This window comes from Triturus cristatus, chromosome 2_2 (assembly GCF_964204655.1).
Source record: "Triturus cristatus chromosome 2_2, aTriCri1.1, whole genome shotgun sequence".
NCBI lineage: Eukaryota > Metazoa > Chordata > Amphibia > Caudata > Salamandridae > Triturus > Triturus cristatus.
In genome coordinates this window covers 76209956-76236715 of record NC_140582.1, presented here as the reverse complement: position 1 = coordinate 76236715, position 26760 = coordinate 76209956, and the positions used below count along the sequence as shown (strand labels likewise).

General features: G+C 42.8%; 1 protein-coding gene across 1 annotated transcript in view; it reads right to left on the bottom strand.

Annotated features, from left to right (window-relative positions):
* The window catches only part of LOC146861886 (uncharacterized), a 70338-nt gene that overhangs the window by 16970 nt on the left and 26608 nt on the right, over positions 1-26760 (bottom strand). The window contains exons 3-6 of the mRNA XM_085641064.1: positions 23579-23686; positions 15875-15985; positions 613-723; positions 21-98 (exon numbers count right to left, since the gene is read on the bottom strand). Of these exons, the coding sequence (XP_085497190.1) occupies positions 21-98; positions 613-723; positions 15875-15985; positions 23579-23686 (408 nt within the window). The remainder of the gene's footprint in view (positions 1-20; positions 99-612; positions 724-15874; positions 15986-23578; positions 23687-26760) is intronic.

The following is a 26760-nucleotide window of genomic DNA, read 5'->3' as shown; positions in this document are numbered from 1 at the left end:
AAATAAACCCAAGTAAACACCTGTGTCGCAGTCTTCTCCATCACCTCCATCATGATCCAGAAACTTTGTCTCAAATTTAGCACTGAATGACGAAAATCCTGCGGGCGACATAAAAAGTTACAAATCAGACAACCATAAGCGTGATTGCACTCCCTGTATGAAATCATTCATCTCAGCCACCAACAACGAGCAATATCTTACTATATTGCAGGGTTTTAGCATATTTAGTTTACAGAGGCCAAGCGAAATTTCTAACAGATAAACCACAATGCTGAAATATCCAAGCACTTCTCAGTTTACAGACAAGATAAATATTGTAAAAAACTAAACAAATTTAAAACAGACTCATATGTTTATATACCAGTGTCTTAATTGCAGTGTTTGCAGGTTTCTACCTAGGATAATTTGGCGAACCCTCTAAGTACACACAGGACAAAAAGTTTGAAGGCACAGATGTTGCAATTTACTCTGGGGTGGCATTGAACTATTCAGAAATGGGCGACAATAAGGAAAATGTCCAAAGAGGGAGTCAGGTTGCAGCAGACAAACAAGAGATTGAAAAATACCCTCCAAATATATTTGTGGAGGATTCCACTGAATTTATTTACTAACCTGTGGAACTGTTGAGATGTTCTCTTCTCTGTGAGCTTGTTTGGGTCATAGCACAAGTCTCTTGAGTTTTAGATAAACCAAATGGAACAGAGGGTGTTGAGGCTGTATGACCTGAGTTTTGCAAAACATTTCAAGTAAAACCACATTTTAATGACACCGAAATATGAATGTACAGTTCTTACTAAAAACTATAATTGTTCTACACATAAAGTAAACCACAGAAGCATGCATGTGTTATTTTTCAGCTATTCCTCCATCCCCACGATCATCCAATTTTAGTCATACAATGAATGCCTTACAGACTGGGACTCTGGAGATGAAAATCACATCAGGACATCAGTGTTGAAATAACTACATCTCTCAAGTAATTTTCATTTGTGAAGTCTAGAACAGACTACACACACCATTACATTGATGTAGCACATATATCTTGTTTGGAAGATGGTACTGGCAAAATCATGTGGTATGAAGATGACACTAACTTGATATTGCGAGGTACGGCTCACAGGGATAACTAAACCGATAGTTTAAATAGTGGGAGTTTGAGTTCTTTTTCTCTACCAGCTTATTGAGTAAACAAAATATGCTACATCAGACAATCAATGGACCAGGTAGCCAGGGTAGCAACACTATTACCTGTGGCAAGCACACAAAAACCAAGGATCTAATATATAAAACCTTTTTTCATGCCAGACAGTTGGATATGCACAGAATTTCATGATTTTTCGAATGCCTGGTTGCCTCAGGTAAACCGCCAAGTAGGATGGATTTACTGTAGTCAAAGTAATACGTTGGATGGGAGAAGGTAAGAGTGTGTGGAGGAAGAAGGGTTGCTAACCAAAAAGCTTGGAATATTCACAAAATCATAGCTTTGTGCCAATTTACAAACATTGGTGTGGTGTTAAATCTATTTCTAATCAGGTACGAGTCAGTGCATTGCCAATTGGGGGAAATATATGTACCACCCAATCAAGGGGAAGAAGTTTCTCCGCCTAGAAAAATATTTTCCAGGAGGAAAAAAGGCTACATGTGCATTAGTAATTAGAACACATCTACTAAACTTACTTCGGTGCAGATACTCAAGAGAAGGGGAGTTAAATAACGGCATCTCTCTGCCAAGGTTCCCTTGAAATGATTTGATTAACTGACTTTGTTGGATTTTGGGTACCTTGAGCCTCCCAAACAGGTCTTACCTGCATGTGGTCAGCACTAAACAAGGAAACCACTGGGGTCTTTGCAATTTCTTTAAGACATCTATAAAGTTAAAAATTGCCACAGGCTTCCTAAGAGTCATATTCCAAATACGAGACTACAGAGACATCCCTCCACTCATGTTCTGAACATATCTGGCAACACTGGTTTAAGAAAAGCACAGTTGCAATCCAGGCTTGGGCGTTGGAAGTAAAATTAAATCTTTACACTTAAATTGTCATATTACAAGCAGCACAACTCGGCTGTAACTCTACCTGCACAGTTAGTCACAGCTGTATGGTACTTAAATCATACGTGTAAGCAACACATACACAAACCCACATGTTTCCAAAGAGTAACACAAGCATAAGTGCTACTTTACAAGTGAGTAGATGTATGGTTGACAAAGAGCACAGTTTTGCTAAATGCGTAACTTAACTCAAATTAGGAATTAGTCATTCTTGTGAAATTCTGGAAAATACAAATAATTATTTAACATGGATCTATAGTCATTGCAAAAGTGACATTTGCACATTGTCACATTTTCAGTCTTTAGTCTGTGCCGGTAGCCTTAAACCCGCTCCTGCATTTGAGACCCCTAGTTCTCTCTAGTATTTAGGTCCATTTACACTTCATCCGGTCTCAGCAGAGAAGACCAACTGACACTCATAACATCTTCTTTAAATAAAGGTCCTCCTGCCTTTCAGTTCCTTTCTGCAATGACAGCTAATTGTCAATGGAGATCCACGACACAAGTCTGCTTTGAAGGAAAAGTGGCATGGAGGAGTCTCTCACAAAACGAAGAACGCACAGGTGCCTACAAGAAGTTGGAATCTGCTTTCATATGGCAGTGCTGAAGTGGATTGGCTTTTAGAGGAGTTAGTCTAAAGATAGAGAGACTGCGATACAATTCTAGACTGAGATAAGCACAACAAATTTGGTATGCTGGACAACAAAACATTGTGATTGTGAAGTAACTGAGAAATACTGCAGTAAAAGCCGGGAGATCAACAGCACAAACTCTAGATGGATTTGCTTAAGAAAATTTGCCAATCGCAGCTGAGTTAACCCTATATCTTGCAAACATTCTCAACACAGAGAGCAGAATGTAACAGGAGGGAACTGAAGCCTACCTGCTTTGTGATGGAAGAATACCACAAGCGTTGTCAAGAACTGATAAGTTTCCCCTACATTGCCCTGAATATATGGAACTAAAAGGTTGTTGTGAGGACTGGGTGGAATACCGTATTTCTGAACCAACAAGGACATGGTAGATTCAGGAGCGGACCTTTCTTCTGTGCGGAACATTTTTCCCCCCAAGACGGAGAAAGAGTGGCAGATCTTAAGAACAGGCCCTTCTGCATCTGCCTGAAAGAAACCAGCAGGGTCAGTAGTAACTGGACTTTTGCCTGTGGGCTCATACAAACCAAATAAAAGCTTGCTGCTACATTAACCCTTGGTCTGGTGTACAAGAAGCCTTCCCTGAATGTTCTGAGACTTTGTGGAGCAGTAGGAAAATGCTACAAATCGAATCTCAATGGTTAGGTCTTTTTATTTAATCAGCTACTTTTGAACAATGAAATATGCCGCAAGTGAGTAAGGCTGTGCTTTAAAAGATAAGCATTTTGTCAAAAGCAAATGCAGTGCTGCACCTAACAGCCATTTTAGGGAAATTACAGCCATCTCGTTATACTTAATTCTTTACCTCCAATGGATAAATTGATTCTCCCAGGCGAGGGGGGGTTTGTTCAAAGCAGATCCCTACTTTATAACCTGCATACACTCGGAGTTGATACAGCAAATAAGGCCTGAGATTAGTGCCATCGGAGCCGTCTTAGATGCAGGGACGTTATTAGGTTTGCTAGAGTGTTCCTCTTTATTTAAGATACCACAAAGACCAGGCATAGGGACCTATTTATTATCCATGAATAAAAATTCTGTATACTTATTTACATAAATGTGCTAATGTGATATCTAATGAGTAATAGAAGTTTGTGAAGGTGCAACATAATTAAGAAGCTAATTCTTGCATTTTATATCATTCATCAAGATGTCTGCCCTTTTCAAAATAATCAGAAAATTGTATTTGTCTGGTATAGACAGGTTTTAGGCTGGGGGGAATCCTTCCTGGGAACTGGTTAGTGCGAGGTGAACTGCAAATGTCCCAAGCGAAGGCCATCGTCTCATCTGAGCCAGCAGGTCTTTATCAGCTCAAGAAAGCCATAACTGAGACAGAAAGTGGCCTTCTCCAAGTACAGAACAGCCTTATTGTTCAGCTAAAGCACATGGACTAAGACCCACCTTAAGAATCTGAGAAGGGCAGGCACTCTTGCTGCTAAGACAGCTTAGCTAGGGTTTAGAAGAGAGGGGTTTGCTAAAAGAAAAACTGGTTCCATCAATCAATGAAATTAATTACTGTAACACCATCACAATGCTGAAATTCTTTTTAATATTTTTCTTACTAATTGCTTTCATTTCCACTATTGTGCTTGTCTTTATAGTTTCATCTATTCATTTTACCCGCACTAGATGTGGGCGCTACTTTTTAGAAAGTCTTTAAAACTGTAAAGTGTTGACTTCCTGTGTGTGTCCATCCATGGTGAAAGGAGTATCGGAATTCTCTAACACAACAAATATTTCTGTTGTTTCACAGGACTTATAATTGCCTGGAATGCACCACCCTCATGAAATTGCACAGGTGGTCCTTTAGGTACATGTCCTCCAGATACCCTGTCTCAAGTTGGTAAAGTTGGATTTGAGCCTGTGTTTTGACCAGGTGTAGGGTTTCAAAATAACCAAGCTTTATTTTGCAAATAACCAAGCTTTATTCTTATTGAGAGAGGTACAGTTTAGGATTATCTCCACTCTATTAGGTCTGGTGTGACCCAAGACCTTTTGATTTTACTAAACTTCTTAGTATAATATACTTACGTAGACACTTTCAGCGAGGTTTCTTCATCCATTGGTCTGTTATTATGCTATTCACATTTTTCTTCCACCTATTATACCATACAACATGAGGCAATGGGTAAACCCACTTCAACCCTTGGCTAATTTTGCTGTGAGTAAAGGCATTCTTGTCTTTGCCAATGTTTGATGGCATTGCTATAGTGTTCCTCACATGCAAGCTACGGGTAAATCTTTCACACAGGGGATTGTTATTACCAACTAGGAATATCATTCTCTCACTATGTGCAAATATAATGCACTATATCAAACAGACAAAGACCAATCTCACACCAGTGAACAGGGAAATACTTACCTTTGGCACATTCTCTGGCATACAGATTAACTGGAGCAATCTGAAATTCTTTACACTCACTGACACGGACCAATCAACATGAATTATCTAGTTTGGAGGCATTAAGATTGTGTAGTAATCATGTATCGTGGTGTTGTGCTCCAGGAAAACTAAGGCCCAACGATCGCTAAACTTGAAATGAAGGTAGACCACTCAAATAAATCACCACTATGACAGCTGGTAGAATAGCGATAATTAAAATAGTGATACTGCCCAAGCTTCTGTATTGGTTCACCAATATCCCAATTCCACTTGATAAACCGTTCTCTCAGAAACAAAAAACGCTGGTGACTAGATTGACATGGCATATGGACAATCTCATCTAAAATGAAGTGCTTGTTGTCCCTGTGAGAAGGACGGCTTCTCTGTACAGGATGTAATGTAATGTAAAAAGAACTTATAAAGCGCACTGCAACTCATCGAGCATCCTGGCGCTAAAGAGGGGAAAGACGGGACAACTATTATAACTATTATAATATAAGCAGAGAGGTGTTAGATTCTGGGGAAAAGCCAGGTTTTGAGTTGTTTACGAAAAGATAGCAGATCTTTCATCTGTCGCATTTCCAGGGGCAGTTTGTTCCAAATTCTTGCAGCCGCAACACTGAAAGCTTGTCCCCCCAGCTTAGCTCTTCTGAACCGAGGTACTTTCACCCAGCAAGCTGTAGAGGATCGAAGGCTGCGGAAAGGTACATACCAGCAGAATTTGCTCTGCAATGGTATGGGACCCAGACCATGCAATGCCTTAAACACAACACAAAGGGACTTGAAGTAGATCCTCTGTGCTATGGGAAGCCAGTGCAGCTCCGCAAGGGCCTGAATAGAGGAAGATTGGCGGGGGCGTGCCAGAGGCAACTTGGCTGCCATATTCTGAATTCTCTGCAATCTCCCAGTCAAAAATGTAGGGGATTCCAGCTATAATGAATTACAATAATCCAACCTGCTCAGAATCACGCTCCTGACTACCAGAGGGCGCGTTTGAGCTGGAAGCTGGGGAAGAATCTTCCTCAAGATCCTTACAAGAGAGAAACAGGTCCCCAAAGTCTTGTTGACGTGTGTTTCCAAAGTCAGTTTCTCATTAAATGTAACTCCCAAGTTGCGAACTATCTTAGATGGTCGCAATGGGGGGTCTGCAGGAATAGGCCAGAAGTTGACCGGAAGAGAAGGGGACACTCTCCCACCCTCAGTACAAAGGATTTCAGTTTTATCTGCATTAAATTGCAGAGAATTCATTCTTAACCAACAAGCCACACTCTGCATACATGCGTGAAAATTCTCCAAGGAGGATGACTGCTCTCCCTCCAGTCATAAGATCAACTGGGTGTCATCTGCATAGTTTACCATGTCTATGCCATAAGATTTAATAATATCCACCAGGGGACGCATGTAGACATTAAACAGAATGGGGCTTATTGCAGAACCCTGAGGCACACCATGATCGATTTTGGTGAACTTAGACCGAAAGGGGGGGGGAAGAGCTCCGGCCTGACTTCTATCAGATAGATATGAATGAAGCCGTTTCCGGGCTAGAACCGACTACCCCCACTCCTTCCAACCGCTCCAAGAGGACCTTGTGATTGACCGTATCGAATGCGGCAGACAGATCTAATAGGATCAAGATGGCATGTTGACCCTTGTCTGCACGTAAATGAAGATCGTCCAACACGGTCAATAGGGCAGTCTCTGTCCCATGTCCCGGGAGGAATCCAAACTGAACCTCATCCAGTAGATCATTTGCCTCTAGGAACTGGGAAAGTGCTCTGCTCACATGGCGCTCAATGATCTTTACTGGGTACAGAAGGAGTGAAATAGCCCTGCAGTTTTTGAGACACGCCGGATCAAGTGAAGGCTTCTTCAATAGAGGGGAAACAACCGTTTGTTTCCAACAGGAGGGAACCATCCCACTGAGCAGGGATTGATTACACAGCTGTCTGAGTAGAGGAAACAATTCAGATCCAAACGCTTTCCAGACCTTAGGTGGAAAAGGGTCTAAAGATGAACCGGAGGAAACCCCCACCGCGATTTGCTCAAACACTTCAGTAGAGAGTATGACGAAATGATCCAAGACAGGAATGTGAGCCGGGACCATGCTCACAACTCTCGGGTCTTCCTGTTTATCCTGTATGAGACCAGCAGTCTCAGCCATGTTGTTTTCTTCCAACCCTTCAATAATTGTACTATCTTATTGTTAAAAAAGGCAGCTAGGCTATCACAAAGTTCCTGTGTGGGAAGGACCTTATTTTTAGTACACACCGGATTGGCAATATCATTCAATATTTTAAAAATGCTCTTAGAGCTATTTGGGGCCTTCAAGATTACATCAGCAAAGTACTCCGCTTTGGCAGCAGCAATACTTTTCTTATAGCTAGAAATATTCCCTTTCCAGAGAACTTTATCTGTATCCGCATACCCCTTCCTCCATTTTCGCTCTGCCTGTCTACAACCCAGCTTCGAATTTTTGAGGGCAGTGTTATACCAGGGTGCTGAGGGTTTACCACCTCTTTTGATCATTTTCTGCGGGATCCGGAGTCATACTATTTAGCAGCTCAAGGGCATGTGTTATGACACCACCCGCCACACTGCATGCCTCACTTAGATGTTCAGAGGGAGCAAACTGACGATGATACCCTAAGATCAGCTCTGGCTGTGTGATTGTCAAATCCCAGTGTCCTTGTGCAGATGGTGTGATACACTGCATGGCATACTGCATGTGATGTGGCATTGTTTAACACTCAGATTTTGTAGGAGTGTACATACTAGTGAGTACAATCATTCCCCATGACCAATAAAAAGTACGGCAGACAGGGGGTAGAAAGCAAGGAGTTATCCACCATTACACGTTTTTCAGGAAGGCAAATCTGAATGCTGGAACATTTCATGGAAAGGTGAGAAGCATCCCCACTTGATATAATCACGTACGTTAGATTGGGACATACTGCACACACCATATATCCATTATTTCCAGAACAGTCAGTCGAATTTGCATATTACTGCAATTTTGAAGCTGTTTTATTTAACATTGTACACAATAATTGTAATGGCACACATGCTGGTTGCACATACTAAATGAAAGGCATGGGGGTTGACCTGGGACATATGATCACCAACTGGTGTTGAACTTACTGCTGTTCCACAACCTAAGTTATTTCCCTGAACGATAGACACACATTTATTCATTTTAAATTCCTGACAAGGATGTACTACACCCCTGTCCACCTTCATAGATTGGACACTGCACTGAGCCAAGCAAGCTGCAGATGTAAATCTCCAAATGTTGATTTTATACACCGGTCATGGCATTGCTTGGAGGTTAAAGATTTTGGGCATGAGGTGACACACGTAACTGACAAAATTACACTTACTCGTATGGAGTTCTTTTTGCTGGTGGCCAGAATAAAATTTGTGGAAGTGATGCAGAAACACTTAAGACCGCTGACGGCATTACTATAGCAAATGGCGAAGTTCTGGTTGGCAATATCCAGGCTCAAAGACTGGCTTAGCAAAGCCACTTTTTATATTAACAGGACTGAAATCTAGGTGCTAGATTGCTGTATTAAATTATTTCCCTGGAGTGTATTGAGGTAGAAGGCTGATGCCCTGTTATATTTGCATGGACCCCCTGCATGAAGGAAAATGCTACTTACCAGTATGCATCTGTTCTTGGCATGTAGAGCTGCAGATCCACACACTGTGCATAGATCGCCATCTGGTGTTGGGCCCGGATGTTTGCACTTTGTTATTGTCTTGGAAGAAGTCTTTGAAAGTCACGAGATAGGAGACTCCTCCTTTGGACAATAGTGCGCATGGGCATCGACCCCATCGTTAGATTGTTTTTTCGCCAAGAAGGGAAATGATGGAGTTTTGTGAGAAACAGAAATAGGTGTCCATGTATGTTGTATCTAATTAAGATAATACTGGAACAGATAAAGGTAGCCGGGGAGGTGGGTGGGCTTGTGTGGATCTGCAGCTCTATATGCCCAGAACAGATGCATACTGGTAAGGCATATGAGCTGCAGATCACACACTGTGCATAGATTGCATAGCAGTACTCCTCCTTAGCGGCGAGCACCAGTATCTGTTGCAGTAGTTTGAAATAGCGCTTTGAGTACAGCTTGGCCCACACTACCTTGTTGTTTTGCCTGCACATCTACACAATAGTGTTTTGTGAATGTGTGCGGTGTAGACCATGTAGCTGCTTTGCAGATGTCATCTAAGGGAATGTTCCCTAAAAATGCCATTGAAGCCCCTGTTTTTTGGGTAGAGTGAGCTTTAGGGGGAATAGACAGTGTGCGTTTTGCTTTGTGATAGCAAATTTGTATACATTTGACAATCCACCTAGCAATTCCAGACTTTGATATGGGATTGCCTTTATGTGGTGATGAGAAGGATACAAAAAGTTGCTTTGTTTTACGAAAAGGTTTTGTTCTGTCAATATAGTAAAGGCGTGCCCTTTTTACGTCTAGAGTATGACGAGCTCTTTCTGCTACTGTTTGTGGTTGCGAGAAGAACACTGGCAACTCAACAGATTGGTTAAGATGGAAGGGAGAGATAACTTTAGGAAGGAATTTGGGATTTGTCCTGAAAACCACTTTGTTATGATGGAGTTGTAAAAATGGTTCTTGAATAGTTAGTGCCTGTAGCTCACTGACACTTCTAAGAGATGTAATGGCCACAAGGAAAGTGACTTTCCATGTAAGAAATTGTAGCTTGCATTTATGCAGAGGTTCGAATGAAGGACCCATCAATCTTGTGAGGATGATGTTTAGATTTCACACTGGGGATGGTGGTACCCTGGGAGGAATTATTCTTTTGAGGCCTCCCATAAATGCTTTAATGGCAGGCACCTTGAACAATGAGAGATGTGGTCTATTTTGTAGGTAAGCTGCTTGGCAGCGAGATGTAATCTAATTGATGTGTATGCTAGATTACATCTTTGAAGATGCAGCAGGTAACATATGTTGTGCTGAGTGGAGGCATCTAGAGGATTGATGTTGTTATTGTTACAGTGTAACAAGTGTAACACATTTTTTACACTTGGCTGCATAGCAGGCTCTAGTGGTGGGGCGCCTAGCTTCTTTTGATAACGTTCATACAATCTGGTGGAAGATTGAGATAACCAAACTCTAGGACTTCAGGAGCCAGATCGCCAGGTTGAGCTGTGTTGGATCTGGGTGTTTGATTTCTCCATGGTTCTGTGTTAAGAGCTGTGGGGAGAGGTGTAGTTTTTGGTGCAGGACTACTGATAGTTCCAGCAATGTTGTGTACCATGGTTGCATGGCCCATGTTGGAGCAACTAGGATCAGTGTTAGTGACTGTTGTTGCAGCTTGCGCCCCACTAATGGAATGAGTGGGAGATGTGGAAAAGTGTATGCAAATCTGCCTGACCAATTCATCCATATCGCATTGCCGTTGGACAATGGGTGTGGATATCTGGCAGCGAAGCTTGGGCATTTTGTGTTGTAATGTGTGGCGAAGAGATCCATCTCTGGCTGCCACCACATTTGGAAAAATGGTTGAACTTGTGGATGAAGTTCCCACTCGTGAATCTGTTGTGTCGGACGACTTAACAGATCTGCCATGTGATTTTGAATTCCTTGGAGAAGTTGGGCTAAAAGGAATATGTTTTGAGAAATAGCCCACCTCCATATGCTCTGCTCTGTGCTAGTTGAGAAAGCTGCAGAGAGTGCGTCCCCCCCTTGTTCTTTCAAATAGTACATTGCTGTCATATTGTCTGTGCGGACTAAGACAGCTTTGCCTGATATCTGTTTCTGGAATGATTTTAATGGTGAAAGATTGCTAGTAACTCCTGATGGTTGATGTGGAGTAGCCTTTGCTGAGGTGTCCATGTGCCCTGTATGGCGTGATGAAGTAGATGAGCTCCCCTGCCGGTGAGCGATGCATCTGCTGTCAGCAAAATCTGTGGAACCAGCTCTAGGAACGGTCGCCCTTTGGAAAGGTTTTGGGTGTTCCACCACTGCAGAGAGCGATGTGTGCGGCGGTCGACCAACACCAGATCTGTTAGCTGACCTTGAGCTTGGTTCCACTGACGTGCTAAGCATTCCTGTAAAGGGCGCATCTGGAGTCTTGCATGAGGTACTATGAATATGCAAGAGGCTATCATCCCTATGAGTTGCATGAACACTCGAGATGGAAGTGAGTGTTGCGGCTGGAATCGTGGTATAAGGGCTTGCATGCTTGCTATCCTGGCTGGACTGGGATATGCAAGGCTATTTGAGGTGTTTATTGTGGCACCTAGATATTGTTGGATGTGGGACGGTTGGAGGTGAGACTTTGTGAGGTTTATGGTAAACCCCAAGTCGTGAAGTAGTTGGATTGTGGCGTGTGTGTGATTTACACACTGGGTATGTGACTTGGCTTTATGAGCCAGTCGTCCAGATATGGGAAGACGTGAATTTGTTGCCTTCTTAAGTGGGCTGCTACCACTGCCAGACATTTTGTGAAGACTCTGGGTGCTGTGGTGACTCCGAATGGGAGAACCTTGAACTGGTAATGCTGACCGTCCACGACAAACCAAAGATATTTCCTGTGAACAGGGTGAATGGGAATGTGGAAGTAGGCGTCCTTGAGATCTAAGGTGGCAAGGAAGTCGCCCTGTTTGAGTAGAGGGAGGACCTGTTGAAGAGTGATCATATGGAAATGGTCTGATTGTATGTAGAGGTTTAATGGTCTGAGGTCCAAGATGGGTCTCAGGGTTCCGTCCTTCTTTGGAATGAGAAAATACAGGGAGTAAACCCCTGTGTTTTGATGATGAAGGGTAACTGGTTCTATTGCATGTTTTTCTAGGAGGGACAGCACCTCTTGCTTTAGAAGCGTTAAGTGCTCTGCTGACATTGGACGCTGTTTGGGTGGTATGTTTGGGGGAGTTGAAGTGAGCTCTAGGCAATAACCTGATTGGATGATTTGTCTCACCCCCTGTCCGTGGTAATGCTGTTCCAGACAGGTAGGAACTGTAGCAATCTTCTCCTGACCGGATTAGAGTTGTCCGGGGGGAGTGGAGGAAGTCATTGTTTAGGGGTGGAGGCGGTGCGAGTATTGGTAGTCTTGCCTCTACCCTTGTCGTTATTGCCCCTGTAGCCTCCTCTGTAATAGCCTCTGTTAGATGAGGTCTGGGTGGGACTCTTGTAGGAAGTGGAGGGGTTATCAGTGGTAAAACCTCTAGAGGCGCCTATATAGGGGAGCGACGAAAATAACTTCTGGGTGCTTGCGATTGCAAAGCTCCTATTGATTTAGCAGTGTCAGTATCCTTCTTCATCTTCTCCAGAGATGAATCTACAGTGGGCCCAAATAAGTGTTCCTTGTCAAATGGTTGATTTAATATGGTCGTTTGAACCTCGGGTTTGAAGCCCGAAATGCGTAGCCACGCACGTCTGCGTAAAAGAACACTGGTATTAATAGCTCTGGATGCTGTGTCTGCAGTATCCAGAGCACACACAATGAAGATGTTGGTAATGAGCTTGCCTTCCTGGATGAGATCATTGGCTCGTGTTTTAGATTGGTCTGGAAGGTGCTGTAGTAGGGTCTCTAGCTCATCGTAGTGTGCCCTATCATACCTAGCCAGCAAAGCCTGTGTGTTGGCAATTCTCCATATGTTGGCGGCTTGGGATGCTGTTCTTTTACCAGATGTGTCTAACAGTTTTGACTCCTTATCAGGAGGTGGAGCATCTCCTGTGGTTTGGGAGTTAGCCCTTTTCCTGGCGTTGGAGACCACCAAGGAATCAAAGAGTACCTGACCTTTAATATAAACAGGGTCAGCTGGGGCAGACTTGTACTTCTTTTCTACCCTGGGGTAAATGACTCTGGCCCTTACAGGATCCTTAAACACTTCAGAAGCGGGTTTGATTTCCCCTTTTAACATTGGGAGATTGGAAGTGGACCTTTGGGATGGTGCAAAAGTGTCCATGAGGAAAATTTCCCTTTACAGGGTCTGTGTGTAAGTTTACACTGTGGTAATCTGCTGCTCCATGTATGAGCTGAGTGAACCCTATAGTATCTTCTGGAGGGGATGGTCTAGATGGGTAGAGGTCATCCTGTGGTGTGTCGGGGACATCTGGTGTGCCATAGTCGTCCCATGGGTCTTTTGGAGTACCAGGAGGGCTAGGTTCCCATAAGGGTTGATCATCCCCTTCATCCTCAGAGGTGTTGTCATCGTCATCCTGAGGTGGAGGAGATGGTGAGGGCACTGGAGATGGGATAGGAGAGTGGTGTGGCGGAGGAGGTGGAGAAGGAATCCTTAAAGGAGAAGTTGCAATGTCTCACTTTTTTAAAGGACGTGGAGCTGGTACAGGTTTGTCCATTTTCCTTTTCCTGGAAGGGCTAAGTATAAGTTGACCTGTCTTGTTTTTTTTTTTTTTAAGAGTTTTTTGGGTTGTATCAGGTTGAAAATGTTCCTTTTCTGGAGCGTGTTGTTTCGGTGCTGATTTTTTCGGATCCGATTGTTTGTGCGGCACAAGTTTCGGAGTTGTTTTATGCTCCTTAGGCCTGGAATCAGACGTTTTCCTGGGTTCCGGTGGGGTCTTCGGCACCGGTTGTTTCTTCCGTTCCGAGGGTTTTATGGGCTCCGGAGGCTGAGCGCCCGAGGTCTTTGGAACCGGGTGTTTACTTGGTACCAACGATTTTTTCGGAGCCGGGGCGTCTGCACCAGTGGATTTCGGTGTCAAAGGCGCCGATGTGGAACCAAGCGTTGCTGCGGAGGAAGGCATTGGCTTCTTCTTTGGTGCCGGGGATGGAGTTTCGGCACCGACGGCAGCCTGGCTCGATCCAGAGTGGCCTGAAGGCTTATGTATTGACTTCTTTGCCGAAGGCGGGGCGTGAGAAGTTTTGTCCAGGTGTGCACCTAGGCCCAAAGGTGAAGGTGTGACCGAAGCCTTTTTGGGAATGGGTGGGGGGATGGGTCGACGTCAGTACTTACAACCCGCTGCCCCAGGGTGATATCTTCGACGTCGGAGTCGTCTGCTTTGGAGGCGCTGATGTTGCCCTCTTGGATCTGCTCCTGCTCCGGTATGTCGATGCCTTCCTGGAAGGTGTCGTCCGGAATCGATGTCGATGATCGAGCCATGGTTCTTCAAGCTCGACGATCCCGAATTGTCTTCTTGGAGCGGAAATAGGCACACGCTGGACAGTCTTTGGCCTCGTGTTCGGGTGAAAGGCAGAGGTTACACACCTCGTGAAGATCGGCATGTCGAAACTTGGATCCACATTTAGGACACTTTTTGAAAGGAGTCCTTTCCATGAGCCAAAGGCCTAATGGCACAGGTAGGCCCGAAAGCTTGCGTCGACGACCGGAATCGAAGAATTCAAGTTTGAAGAGATGCGCGTCGAATGGGAACGCGATCGAAACAATACTGAAGAATGGGTGAAGGATTTTGCGTCGGAAAGTAGATCGTAACGACACCGAACTGGAGCGTGATGAACACATCCGAGCCCGATGGCGGAAAAAAACCAAACAATCTAACGATGGAGTCGATGCCCATGCGCACTACTGTCCAACGGAGGAGTCACCTATCTCGTGACTTCCAAAGACTTCTTCCAAGACAATAACAAAGTGCAAACATCCGGGCCCAACACCAGATGGCGATCTATGCACAGTGTGTGATCTGCAGCTCATATGCCTCGAACAAGATGTTCTGAGGTGGGTCTTTGCGGGTCTATGGACATTATGTCATCCTACAACTGTATATTAGTTTAATGATTAATGTTTCTTATTTTCAAATGAATTTGTTTGGGTCTTGCTGTTACCTCCATTGGCAATGATACCACTGTAGATCGTAGCACAAGAAATTTAGAAGAAATTCAAAAACTACAAAAAGGCCATCTTCGATTTTAAAGAAATACATTCATTAATAAGGAACTACATCAGGGCACCATTTACTGGCTCCCTGGACCACAGTCTGCTTTCTAGAGGCCACAAGCTAACATTGACAATGAGAAAGTAGTTAACACCTTAAATCCAGTTATGGTAACGTTTCAATGGATTGCCACAGCAATTTTGGTCTCAAACTACATCATTGGAACTCAATGGGAAGAGAACGCACTTTTCATACCACCTCCTATTTATCAGTTAGAATAACCCGCCAAACTTACTGTGCAAGTCGTTAAGACTTTTCTGACTCGCAAAATGGCTTTAGTACACTGTGAACAGTAATTTTGCTTTGTTAGAGCAGTAGATTTTCAGGATCCATGTTTTTGCTTGAATTCAGTAGGTACACCACCAGGCAGTCAGATGCTTAGGTCTTTTTTTAAGGATATGAATGGCAAAACTTCACATGTAAAGTACCCTTCTTTCCTCTGTCAGTTACTTCAATACTTGCCAGGTGTGCCAGTGAATGTAGAATGGTTTATTCGATATACTGTATAGGGAAATATTGTCACATCAGGAGAAAGGAGGCTGGAATTCAGAGTCACAGGACATCAATAATAATGCTGAAGGGGGCATTTACATATTGATCAATTCAACCTGTGACATGAAAATTGTTTATCCCTGCCTTTGAAGGTACATGCATCTTTAAAACATACCATCGATGATGAGCTCAAAGTTACAGTACTCTGCCAGATGTTGATTTGGACACTAGTATCAAACATAACTAAGTGGTGGTTAATAGATAACTAATACATTGCTTACCTATACATAGTACTGGCTATGTACACTTTCTTACTTGGGCTCGTCAACGTTTAGGACCATAGCAAAAAACAAGCAACACAAGGTCAGTCATATTACCATGGCCAAAACTCAAGTAAAAAGCATGCACAGCTTACCAGAGTTGGGATCAACACAGCCTTCATGCCCTTTCACCCCTTGATCTGGTATGAAACTTGTTTCTGCCTCTTGCTGGATCCTCAAAATTTCAGAATTGCAAGAAGGAAATGCTAAAGGACAAAGCAAATACTATTTTTAATCAGACTTGTTTAGAAGTTCACTATTGTTTTCTGGCCTCTTGCTTCTTTGCAGGGGCCAAAAGAGAATGGATTTGTTGCTTGGAATCTAAGGCATTTACTAAGACAGGGTACATCAAGGAAGCCAAAACGTAACCAGGGATAGCATATTGTGCACATTCTACTGGCAACAAAGAGAATGTCCAAAATATCTTATTCCATTGGATCTCACATGAAAAACATCAACTGGCAACGGCACCTCTGACGGACAGTGAGAGAGGGAAATATTTTGATGGATTTTCATCTGTAAGAGGGGCTTGTACACTGAATCAGATTAGCTCACTAAGAAATAAAATATTAGCACAACATAAAATGGACAGCAACAATATTCCTCAGACCAAAGCCAAAAACAACGTGACAGGTGTGTGGTCTGTGCAAAACTAAAAAATGAATCTTGAGGACATCAACAATTTGAGGTCACAGTTGAGGAGACTATGGTTAATGAATATTCCTCAGAAGAGGAGCAAAGGTTATAGATATTGCAAATAGTGTGGATATTACATTAAAACATTTTATTGATTTTAAAAGTCAGAACAACCTACAGGACTCAAACGTCACCTACAAGGAGTTGGAATTTGCCTTCACATTGCAGTGCTGGAGTGGCTTAGCTTTTAGAGGAGTTAGGATAAAGATAGAGAGACAGCAATAACGTTCTTGACTGAGATAAGTAGAACAATTTTGGAATACTAGACAACAAAATATTCTGATCTTGCTTTTGCAGTAAATCAGCTATGGAAAAATGAACTGGTAAATTCTGCAGTGAAAGATGGGAAATAAACAGCAAAAACTGTAGATGGATTATCCTGCAAACATTCTCAACACAGACAACAGAATGTAACAGGAGGGTATTGAAGACTACCTGGTATATGCTGGAAGAATACCACAGGTGTGGTCAAGAACTAAGAATTTTCCCTTACATTTCTATGAATACATGGAACTAGAAGGTTGTCCTGAGGACTAAGTGGATTAGCATATGTCTGACCAACATGGTGGAATCAGGAACTGACCTGTCTTGTGTGTGGAAATGTTTTCCCTGAGACTGAGAAAGCGTGGCAGATCCTAGCAACAGGGACATCTGCATCTGCCTGGAAGAAACCGGCAGCCTCTGGGCTCAGAAAAATCAAAGAAAAGGTTCTTCCTACATGACCAATTGATCTCTTATCCAAGAAGCCTTCCCTGAATGTTTAGAGACTTTGTAGAGCAGTAGGAAAGATGCTATAAATCCAACATTAACAGTTAGGTCCTTTTATTTCATCAGCTAACTTTGAACAATAAAATATGCTGCAAGTGAGTAAGATTGAAAGGTAAGCATTTTGCCAAAAACAAATGCAATGCTGCTTCTAACAGCCATTTTTTGGAAGGTACAGCCATCTCTTCAATAAAAAACAAACTCAGCAGCCATTATGGAACAACCAAAACCCGGGTACCTCCTTCCCTCCCCCATCCCCTTCTCACCAACAGATAATTGACACAATCATACAACCATACAATCAGCCCAGAGGCCACCCACCCTGCCCAAATTGAGGTAAAGTGTCCCTCTCCCTCTCGTATCTCCTATTCAGGTGATTTCCTATGGAAACTTAGGGGATGGGAGTCAGCTAAGCACCAGAATTATCTCTGTTGCTAGCAGAAATTCCCGGGCTTTCTAGAGGGCCCTCTGGCCTGTAGGCACTGCCAATTTCAAGGGCCCCAGTTAATAAGGGACCCTGGGATTAGGAACAACTTTATGGAGCAAAAGGCTAGTGGGCTAAAGTGTATACTATGCAACGTGAGATCACTTGCGAAGCACCCTTTCGAAATCTGGGATATGATTGCATCGCACTCTCCAGATATATGTTTTCTCACGGAAACATGTTAAACCCCACTAATTATCCACTGATAGTAATGGCCATTCCAGAGATGTATACTCTGTAGCATCTGGACAGAGAGGGAAAGATAGGTGGTGGGATTGCTGTAGCATATAAAAAGCACCTTAAAATAAATTGGATATCCACACTTAGAAATGACAGCATGGAAATAGGAATTTTTAAAATTGTCACCTCCCCCACGGATAGTTGGAATGGAGCCCTATTATATCGTCCACCGGGCTCGAAGACTGGGTTCGCAGACAAATTGATCGAACTAATTGCTATGCATGTGCTCGCTGCAAACAAGTTCCTCCTATTGGGAGATTTTAATTTCCATGGGGAAGACCTTATGAGTCAGGAGGTGAACCACCTCTTGTCCGCCCTCGATTTGCTTGGCCTGACCCAAAGAGTGACTGGTCCGACTCACAGTGCTGGTCACGTTAGATCTTATTTTTGCTAACATTAACAATCTAGCCTGTAACCCTCCAGAGCCGCTTACATGGTCTGACCATGCGATGGTTAGTTTTGCTGTTGAGCTGTGCTGCCCTTGGCCTACTGCCCCCAGCCTGGCGAAGAAACAAATAATGATTAGACCTTGGCGTAATCTCACAGTTGAACGCTTTGAGGAGGCCTTTCACCTAGAGAAAGGAAAAATGGAGATGGGAAATGAGCTAACGTTGGAGGATTTCAACAAGGCGTTCTTTACTGCCTTGGATGCAGTCATTCCCAAAAAGAACATGACTCAGCGGTCAAACCGCCAGTCAGCCCCCTGGTGCACCAGCGAGCTTAGGACAGAAAAGTCTAAATGTAAAAGATTAGAGAGAGTTTGGCGTGTCAGCAAAGAAATGCAAGATAGAAGACTGTATAAACATTCCTTGACCTCCTATCATCTCAATTTAAAACTGGCAAGGCGCCAATTTATCTTCAATCAAATTGAAGGTGCAGCGAATTCCCCTAAGGCGCTTTTTAGTATAGTTAAAGAATTTGTATCCCCGCAGGCCTGCAGTCAATCCCCTGTGGAAACACAGGATTTTTGTAACCAGTTAGCCAGTTATTTTCAAGACAAGATTACTAGAATCTATGCAAATTTTCCATCCAAAAACGTACTACCCCCTGATGTTCTCAGTTGTAGGGAGCTGGAAAAAAGGACAGGCAGTACTTTGGAGTGTTTCGCTCCAATTACTCGAGGAAGTTTCCAAAGCACTCGCCTCAGCTAAATCTGGCTCACCAACTGATCTCTGCCCTCCCAAAACGATGGCTCTTTTAGCTACCAGCTGTGAGCCAGTTATACTCCAACTATATAACCTATCTATTCAATCTGGGAATATTCCAAGAACATGGAAGGAGGCATATGTGCATCCTATCCTGAAGAAACCAACGGCAGACCCGCAAGAATTTGGTAATTACCGCCCGATCTCTCTTTTACCTTTATTGGGAAAAGCGTTGGAAGGCATGGTAAATAAACAACTAAGCCAATATTTAGAACTAAATGAAATATTGGACCCATCACAATCAGGGTTCCGACCGGGCTACAGCACCGAGACTGCAATTTTAGCAGTCACGGATTCGCTTAGGCTACAAATGGATGTAGGGGGCTCAGCAATATTGATTCGGCTGGATCTCTCCGCAGCTTTCGATACCATTTCCCACGAAGTGCTAGCGGAGAGATTGGAATCCTGTGGTATCCAGGGAAGAGCCTTAAAACGGTTACGTAACTTTATGACTGGAAGATCTCAGACAATCATGCTTGGGCCATACTTGTCAGATTCAATCCCTCTAGATAAAGGCGTACCCCAGGGCTCGTGCCTAAGTCCGACCCTATTTAATATCTATATGTCCCTGTTAGCCGGAATAGCGGAAAAATTGGGCTTTGAAATCATCTCTTATGCTGATGATACTCAGTTCATCTTCCCGGTTGGCCTGAACCTAGTAGCAGAGAAAGCTCAATTCGCCGGAGGAATGCTTGAAATCTCAAACTGGATGACACGGAATTGCCTCCAGTTAAACCCCAGCAAAACCGAGCTAATGCTGATAGGTAAAGCAACTGTCAGCTGGTCAGAGGACTGGTGGCTGGCCCAACTGGGAGTTGCCCCTACTCCGACTATGTGATAAAAATCTGGGGCTAAAACTATATCAGTCTCTATCTATGAGAGACCATATAGCTGTGACAACGAGCTCCTGCTATTATAGCCTGCGTCTGCTGCGTAAAATTCTCCCCTTTCTGCCCACAACCCATCGTAAAACCTTGGTTCAGGCAATGGTTATCAGTCGCCTGGACTATGGTAATGCCCTACTGGCCGGGGTAGGAGAGATCTTGTTGAGTAAACTCCAGGTCACCCAAAATACGGCAGCTAGGATGGTAATGAACCACCCAGCAGGTTACGCATCGGTTCCCCTGTTGCGAGAACTCCACTGGTTATCAGTGAGAAAAAGATCGTTTTTTAAGATCTGCTGTCTCACGTATTCGGCACTCGGTGGTAGAGGCCCCAGATGTCTCCAAAAGAGACTTGTCAAGCATGTCCCTATCAGAAATCTGCGGTCCGGTGCGTGGGCTCTCCTACAAGTGCCACGTATCAGGCTATGCCGTTCTGGAGGAAAATCCTTTTCATACTTGGCACCTAGATACTGGAATCAGCTTCCAGACTCTCTTCGCAGAATCACAGTGTATAGCACTTTTAGGAAACAGCTAAAAGCCTTCCTTTTTTATAAAATGCCCCGTTCCTTCCGGTCTTGGGATAATTCTAGCAGAGCGCCGAGATGCCCCCTGGTGAGTCGCGCGCTATAGAAGCTTATCTAACATAACAACCAACCCCCCCCATGCATCGTCCTGGTCCCTCCTACACCTCAGTCAACCCTGACCTCATCATCTCCGGGACTTGCAACAAACCCCAAACCCTCTCAGGTCCCCCAAATGTTACCATATTTACCCATACAACACGACTCTCATATATCATTTTTTCCTTGACCCTGCACAGTTCCATCCCTTCCCACAACTCCACCAGCCCCAGGCATTGTGGACTACCCCAATGCCTAGCAATGTCTCTGTTGGCCATGATGTAGCCCCGGTTAATTAAGAGTGTGTGTACGAGGTAACCTCAGATTCTGTCCAGACCCCTAGCAACAACTTTGATGCAGTTGTGGCAAATGTACTCCTATTGCCTCCGCCAGGGATGCAGTCACCGCTTCCCAGAAGGAGCTGAAGTGTTGGGTAGCTCCACATTGTGTGAACAAAGGTACCCCACTGGCCACATTGCCGAAGACAACGATCGTCCACAGCCCTACCTATTTTGTGTAGCAGGACCCAGTTAAAATATCTTCTGTGCAGGACCTTCTGCTGAATCAAACTGAAGTTGGCCGGAATGGCTACCCTCCATGGGAACTGTATTTTCTAAGATGTTGTAGGAATAAGCAAAGGAGAGAACAGAGCAAGGAGGTAAAAGAGATCACTCAGGACATTGTATTTCAGGTTGAGGGAGCAGGACAAAAACACCCAACTGGTGTGGTGAAAACTGATGATATTGAACTCAAAATGAAGTTGGGTTCATGTTTGCATCTAACGATTATTTCTAAAGACATGTATGGTCATTGGTTTCAAGAAAAAAACTAATAAAATAATATGGATGTGCGCCCTGCTCGGTATGGGGGCCAATCAATAAGAATGCTTGGATATTTTAATGCGTGTATTGAACTAGAAACAAAATTAATGGTTGGCAAAATGTATGTGTCCAAGAAAGGTGATGATATATTTGGGTGGCCACAGTAACGATTGTTGGGATTTACTTTGAATCCAAATGCAGAACCTCCGGTGCAGGTACAGGAGGTTGAGACAGAGTCTAGCGATTTTGTGTCTGAATACCCATCATTGTTTAAAGAGAAATTAGGATGTTTGAAGGGCTATGAGCGTATTCAATTAAAGAAAGGAGCTATACCAACAGTGGCCAACGTGAGAAGAATTCCTGTTTATTACAAGGAAAGGTTGAACAGGAATTGGAGAAACTGACTAGTCAAAACATCGTAACACCAGTTGAAGCCACTGAATGGTTAGCTCCGATTGTCGTGGCCGAGAAACCTAGCGGAGATATTAGGCTGTGTGTGGATCTCAGGGCACTCAATAAATAGGCGATTGTGGACAGTTTTTCACTTTCAAATATAAATGAGATAGTTTCATCCTTGGCAGGGGTGACATTTTTCACAACACTTGACTTCAGACAGGCATATCACCAAGTGCAGTTGGTAGAGAGTTCACAAAAGTTTACAGCATTTTTAACTCCCATAGTAGCATTCAAGTTCAAAAGGATGCCATTTGGACTGGTGTCGGTAGCCTCTGTTAATCAGAGTGATGGCTTCTGTACTTACCGAGGTGAAAGTAGTCAACTGTTAACAGGGTGATATAGTCATATTTGGTGGGACACATACGGAGCATGATTCAAGAGTAAGAATGAACTAGATAGACCAAAAACAAAAAAAGAACTGGTTCAAGGACCTCTTATGAAAAAGTAGACAAACCAATGGTGGATTATCTTTAATGCCTTTTATAAAATTTTAAGATGGGAAAATTGCCAATTGTGCCTGTAGCGTTATATGGCTGAAAGGTTTGGGCGGGAGCCCAAAATGGATGAGCAAGGCTCCACAGGCAACTAAAACTGTACTGTTGATCTGTGAGTTAGAAAGGTAGATAATTTAGAAAGTGATACAAGATTTAGAATGGTTTGCCCTCGCAAGCCATAAGACAACTTGAGTCTTGCTTGTCATTCTATCTTTTAAAGTCCACAGCTGTCGTAACCACTCACTATTGGGTCCTTCTTTCATATCGGTACATATCCCATACTAATATGCCAGCATATACTATTCAGTGCTATACTTGTCTAACAGATCTTATTCGCCTGTCCTCTACAATTTGCTCTTCCTTTCGAGCACTACAAACCAAGCTCTAGGCATATAACTGCAGCAATACTATTCTATCTGGACTATCTTTTGGCCTACTCAGCACATAAACAAATCTGAAATTCCATAATCAATGAACAACTTTCACCTAATTGAAATTATGTTTAGGACAAATAAAATGGTAGGCATTGTCAGAAATTTGGGGAAAGGGATATTCAAAAGCAGGAAGGGTCTGTATTCTATGTGCAAGGGCTTAAAGGCAAAGTGACACACATACTTCTTATATAACCACTCAAAATAAGACAATGTGAACCGATTTTAATGAAAGAACTGAATAGCAATGAAACGCTTGCCTCAGAGATAGACATAATCACCCCACACCAAAGCGATCAGCATTGGTTTGTAGCGAATAGATTCCTCTATATGATTTTAAAGAAGTGCTTTATCTGGATAAATATATAAAGAATGCAATGAGCAGGGGGATTTATTAGGTTGAATAGCACTAGGTTGTTAAGAAAACATTTGTAAATAAACAAAAATGTATTTCCTAGTTTGAATCACGAGCAAGGTGGCAAGAACGTGTAAAATAAGTCAAGGAGTAACACTGGTCATATATACAACATGGTCCAAGATTTCTATGTCCAGGAAGAACTATCACAAATCATCTTGATCTAAATTACTTCTTCACCTTCCTGAAGTTTTTGGATTAGTGTATGGAAATAGGAGTTGGTGCAATGCAGGCACCAATCCTTCACTTTACTGTGCACCCCACACTACTGAAGTAGAATTATCTCACCCAGGGTATGATCTTTTTCGTGTCCTCTTTCATAGTCTTGTTGGTCTGTTGCTAATTGTTCCTTTTCTTTATTCCTTAGTGAAAACACAGAGGAGGCAATCACAGGGCCTGTTTCGAAAGTGAGGAGAAAGATAAAATAAATGTAATGCATTTAATAGTGACCATAAAGAAAAATATATTATGGAGAAAAATACAACATTAGACAAAAGGCCTTGATTATATCTTATACAATGTGGAATTAAATCTCTTAGAGAACAGTGGGCATGGGGGCATGATTGCTTGCAATTGTTGTTTCTTCTGTAGTTATTAGAATACCAGTGGCCAATTCTGAGGTTCGCCTTCATGGTGCTTTATTACTATCTAACTAGGATGAGATACAGAAAGTTCAATAGATATTATATAGTGAGTGTTATACACAGAGATAACTCCTGTCAACATAGCCAAAACCATTCTGTATCAGTGACGTTCACCCCAGCACTTGATGAAGATAAATATGTGATATTTTTCTTCACAACTACAGCACTAATTTCAGGAAAGTCTTCCAGAGAGGGTGGGCTTCCGGTACGGTTTTGCAAGGCCTTTGAATCGCAACACCTGCTGATAATGGCCATACAACAAAGAATCATATAAGCTTTTATTTACGGAATCAAATATTGCTATGTTTCCTACAAAGTTCAAACCCAGCGATAGGTACATCTGCAATCAGCTTCTCACTTTAATTAATATGGACTTTAAAATGTACTCTATAGTCTTGGGCACAAGACTAGCGCCCACCATCACCTACTTTCAAAAGGGTAGCAAGGCTTTGTTCCAGCTTCGAACTCAAGAGCAGCTTAGGAATTAGAGGCCCAACTACTGGAGCCAAGGTCTGAAAGACCCAGAGCAGGCAGGGGTCCAAAGATGAGAGAGAAGGGAAAGCAGATTGCACAATGGAACACAGTTATGCTTCTGCTGACGAAGTTAGAAAAAACTACAGGAAATGGCGCTGGGCAGAGTGAAGCACCGGTGTTAGTAGTAACATTGCCCACATGCTAAGATTGGCTTCAGCTTCAATCGTGGTGGAAACATTTTAAACTTTATCTTGGAAGTAAAATATATGGTTATTACATAACTCATCAGAGGAAGATAAGTCTGATTTATCAGCTGTTGGAGAGTTAAAGTCTGGGATAATACGGAAGAGTTCTTTGGCCTGGTTACGGGCCTTGCACTCCCCCTTTTTATTCACAGGGTAGAAGAAGCAAACCAGGATTCAATCAGCAGAAGCTGAGGAACCAGTAACCAACCAACTCACTCCTAGGTCCCGTATGTAAAGCTTTATTGTGCCCCTCAGCCTATAAATGCTAAGTCCCTAAATATGCAAGGCTGTAAGATCCACTCTATTTTTCCTTCATTCCTGACACTTCCTGTCTTTTGGCTAATTTGTGAGGCCACTGATTCAGAGGCACACCTCAAAAGGCAAACTGGAGCTGCTCCTGGCACTCACATGGTGCACATTGATAGGGAAGACCCTAAACTGGTACCTGTATTCTCTGTGGAGGAGCCACTATTACCAACCCCTAGCAAAAGTCCTAGCAGATGGCTGCATGTCTGTAGCTATTGTGGAGTGAACTGCTAATCAAAGAGAAACGGTCAGCTGGACTCCCATGTAATTAAGAACTATGTGCTTGAGGTAGATGGGGGTCAATTCATGTTTTATTATTTTATTTGTACCTTTCAGATGTTCACAAACATAAGGGTCCTAACATTTGGAATGAATCTTCATCGGAAAGTAGACATAGACATAGATGCAGCTCACAGAAGACAACCCCATCCTCCACTCACTTCTTTCTTAGCTGTTCTTTGTTTTCCAGGGTTCATGAAGAGACTAAACAAGATTCCTTTCCAGATAGGCCATCAGGAAAGTGTATGGGGATAGCTGCATAGATGGAGGTTTGTCAGCACTGCATTCTGGGGGGAAAGAGCCGTTCCAGACTCCTTTCTTAAGATGTAAACTGTGCCCATGCCTTTGCTGTGCCCTTTGAACTTAGAGAATGCACTAATTCGAGCCGACATTAGGTCATGACTTGGAGAGACAAGTTGGATCTTCTGTCCAGCTTACAGAAGAACACCTATTGGACACATTTTGGACCTGGACCAGTATGAATGCTGCTGCTAATGTCTAGCCCCAGAAACCAGTCAATGCTAACGGAAACGGGCCTTTATTTTGACAGTTCCCTGATGTCTGTGAGTGCTTGACTAACTGTAATAATTCGGGATGCTTCTGGTTGAATATTCCAGTAGCCAAAAGGATAAGCCACTTAGGGGTAACTAAGACTTTGCAACTATGACATCACCCATGAATAAGAGAGGAAGTGACCACAAGGCACTACTCACTTATCAACAAAAGTCCGTATGACTTATCAAAGCGGAAATATTGATAATCTTAAATCCTTGAAAAAAGACCCATGTATGATCGCACTAGGGTGAAACATGTGTCAGCTAATGACCTGTACATTGTCACTGCACCAATGTTCTGCATATTATAATTGGACCAATGTACCCATACAGCAATATGAAATTATAAGACAAATTATGGAAAGAAATAAAAATAATTGATAAGCACAGCGACTTTGTAGATCGATTTATTGGAGAAAACAAATGATAATACAAAGTGACATTCAAAGATCACTATGAAATACTTATTTTTACTATTACCAGGACAAGTGAAGATATTCTGCTGTATCGAAATAGATAAATACCCTAATACGAAATTTGATGTCTGTCATGCTAGGGTTCACTATAGAAAAAACAAGGAAGTGATAAAAAGCCATCATATTTTTATCAACACTGAATTGGCACAGATAATTGTCTTTTAGTTCAGTTTCTTTTAGTATATAACCTATTTTGACAAATCAGCTCCAATACCCCCTCCTTTTCCGTGAAAGAAAGTAACCACTACTGCTTTACCCTTAACTGCATCAAAGAAAACTTTCTAAGCCTTTTGACAATCCATGTCAAACCACCCTGCTGAGATGTTGACACTATTTTTCTCAGCTGATTGGAGATATAATTCTCCATGTTTTCTAACAGGGACGCAGACCGAGCTAAAAATTGGTTGGTGTCCAATTATCAAGTGCTTTCAAGAGCTTCGAGAAAGGATAATATTTTACTTATTATCAATACATAAATCTGCCCTGCATTAA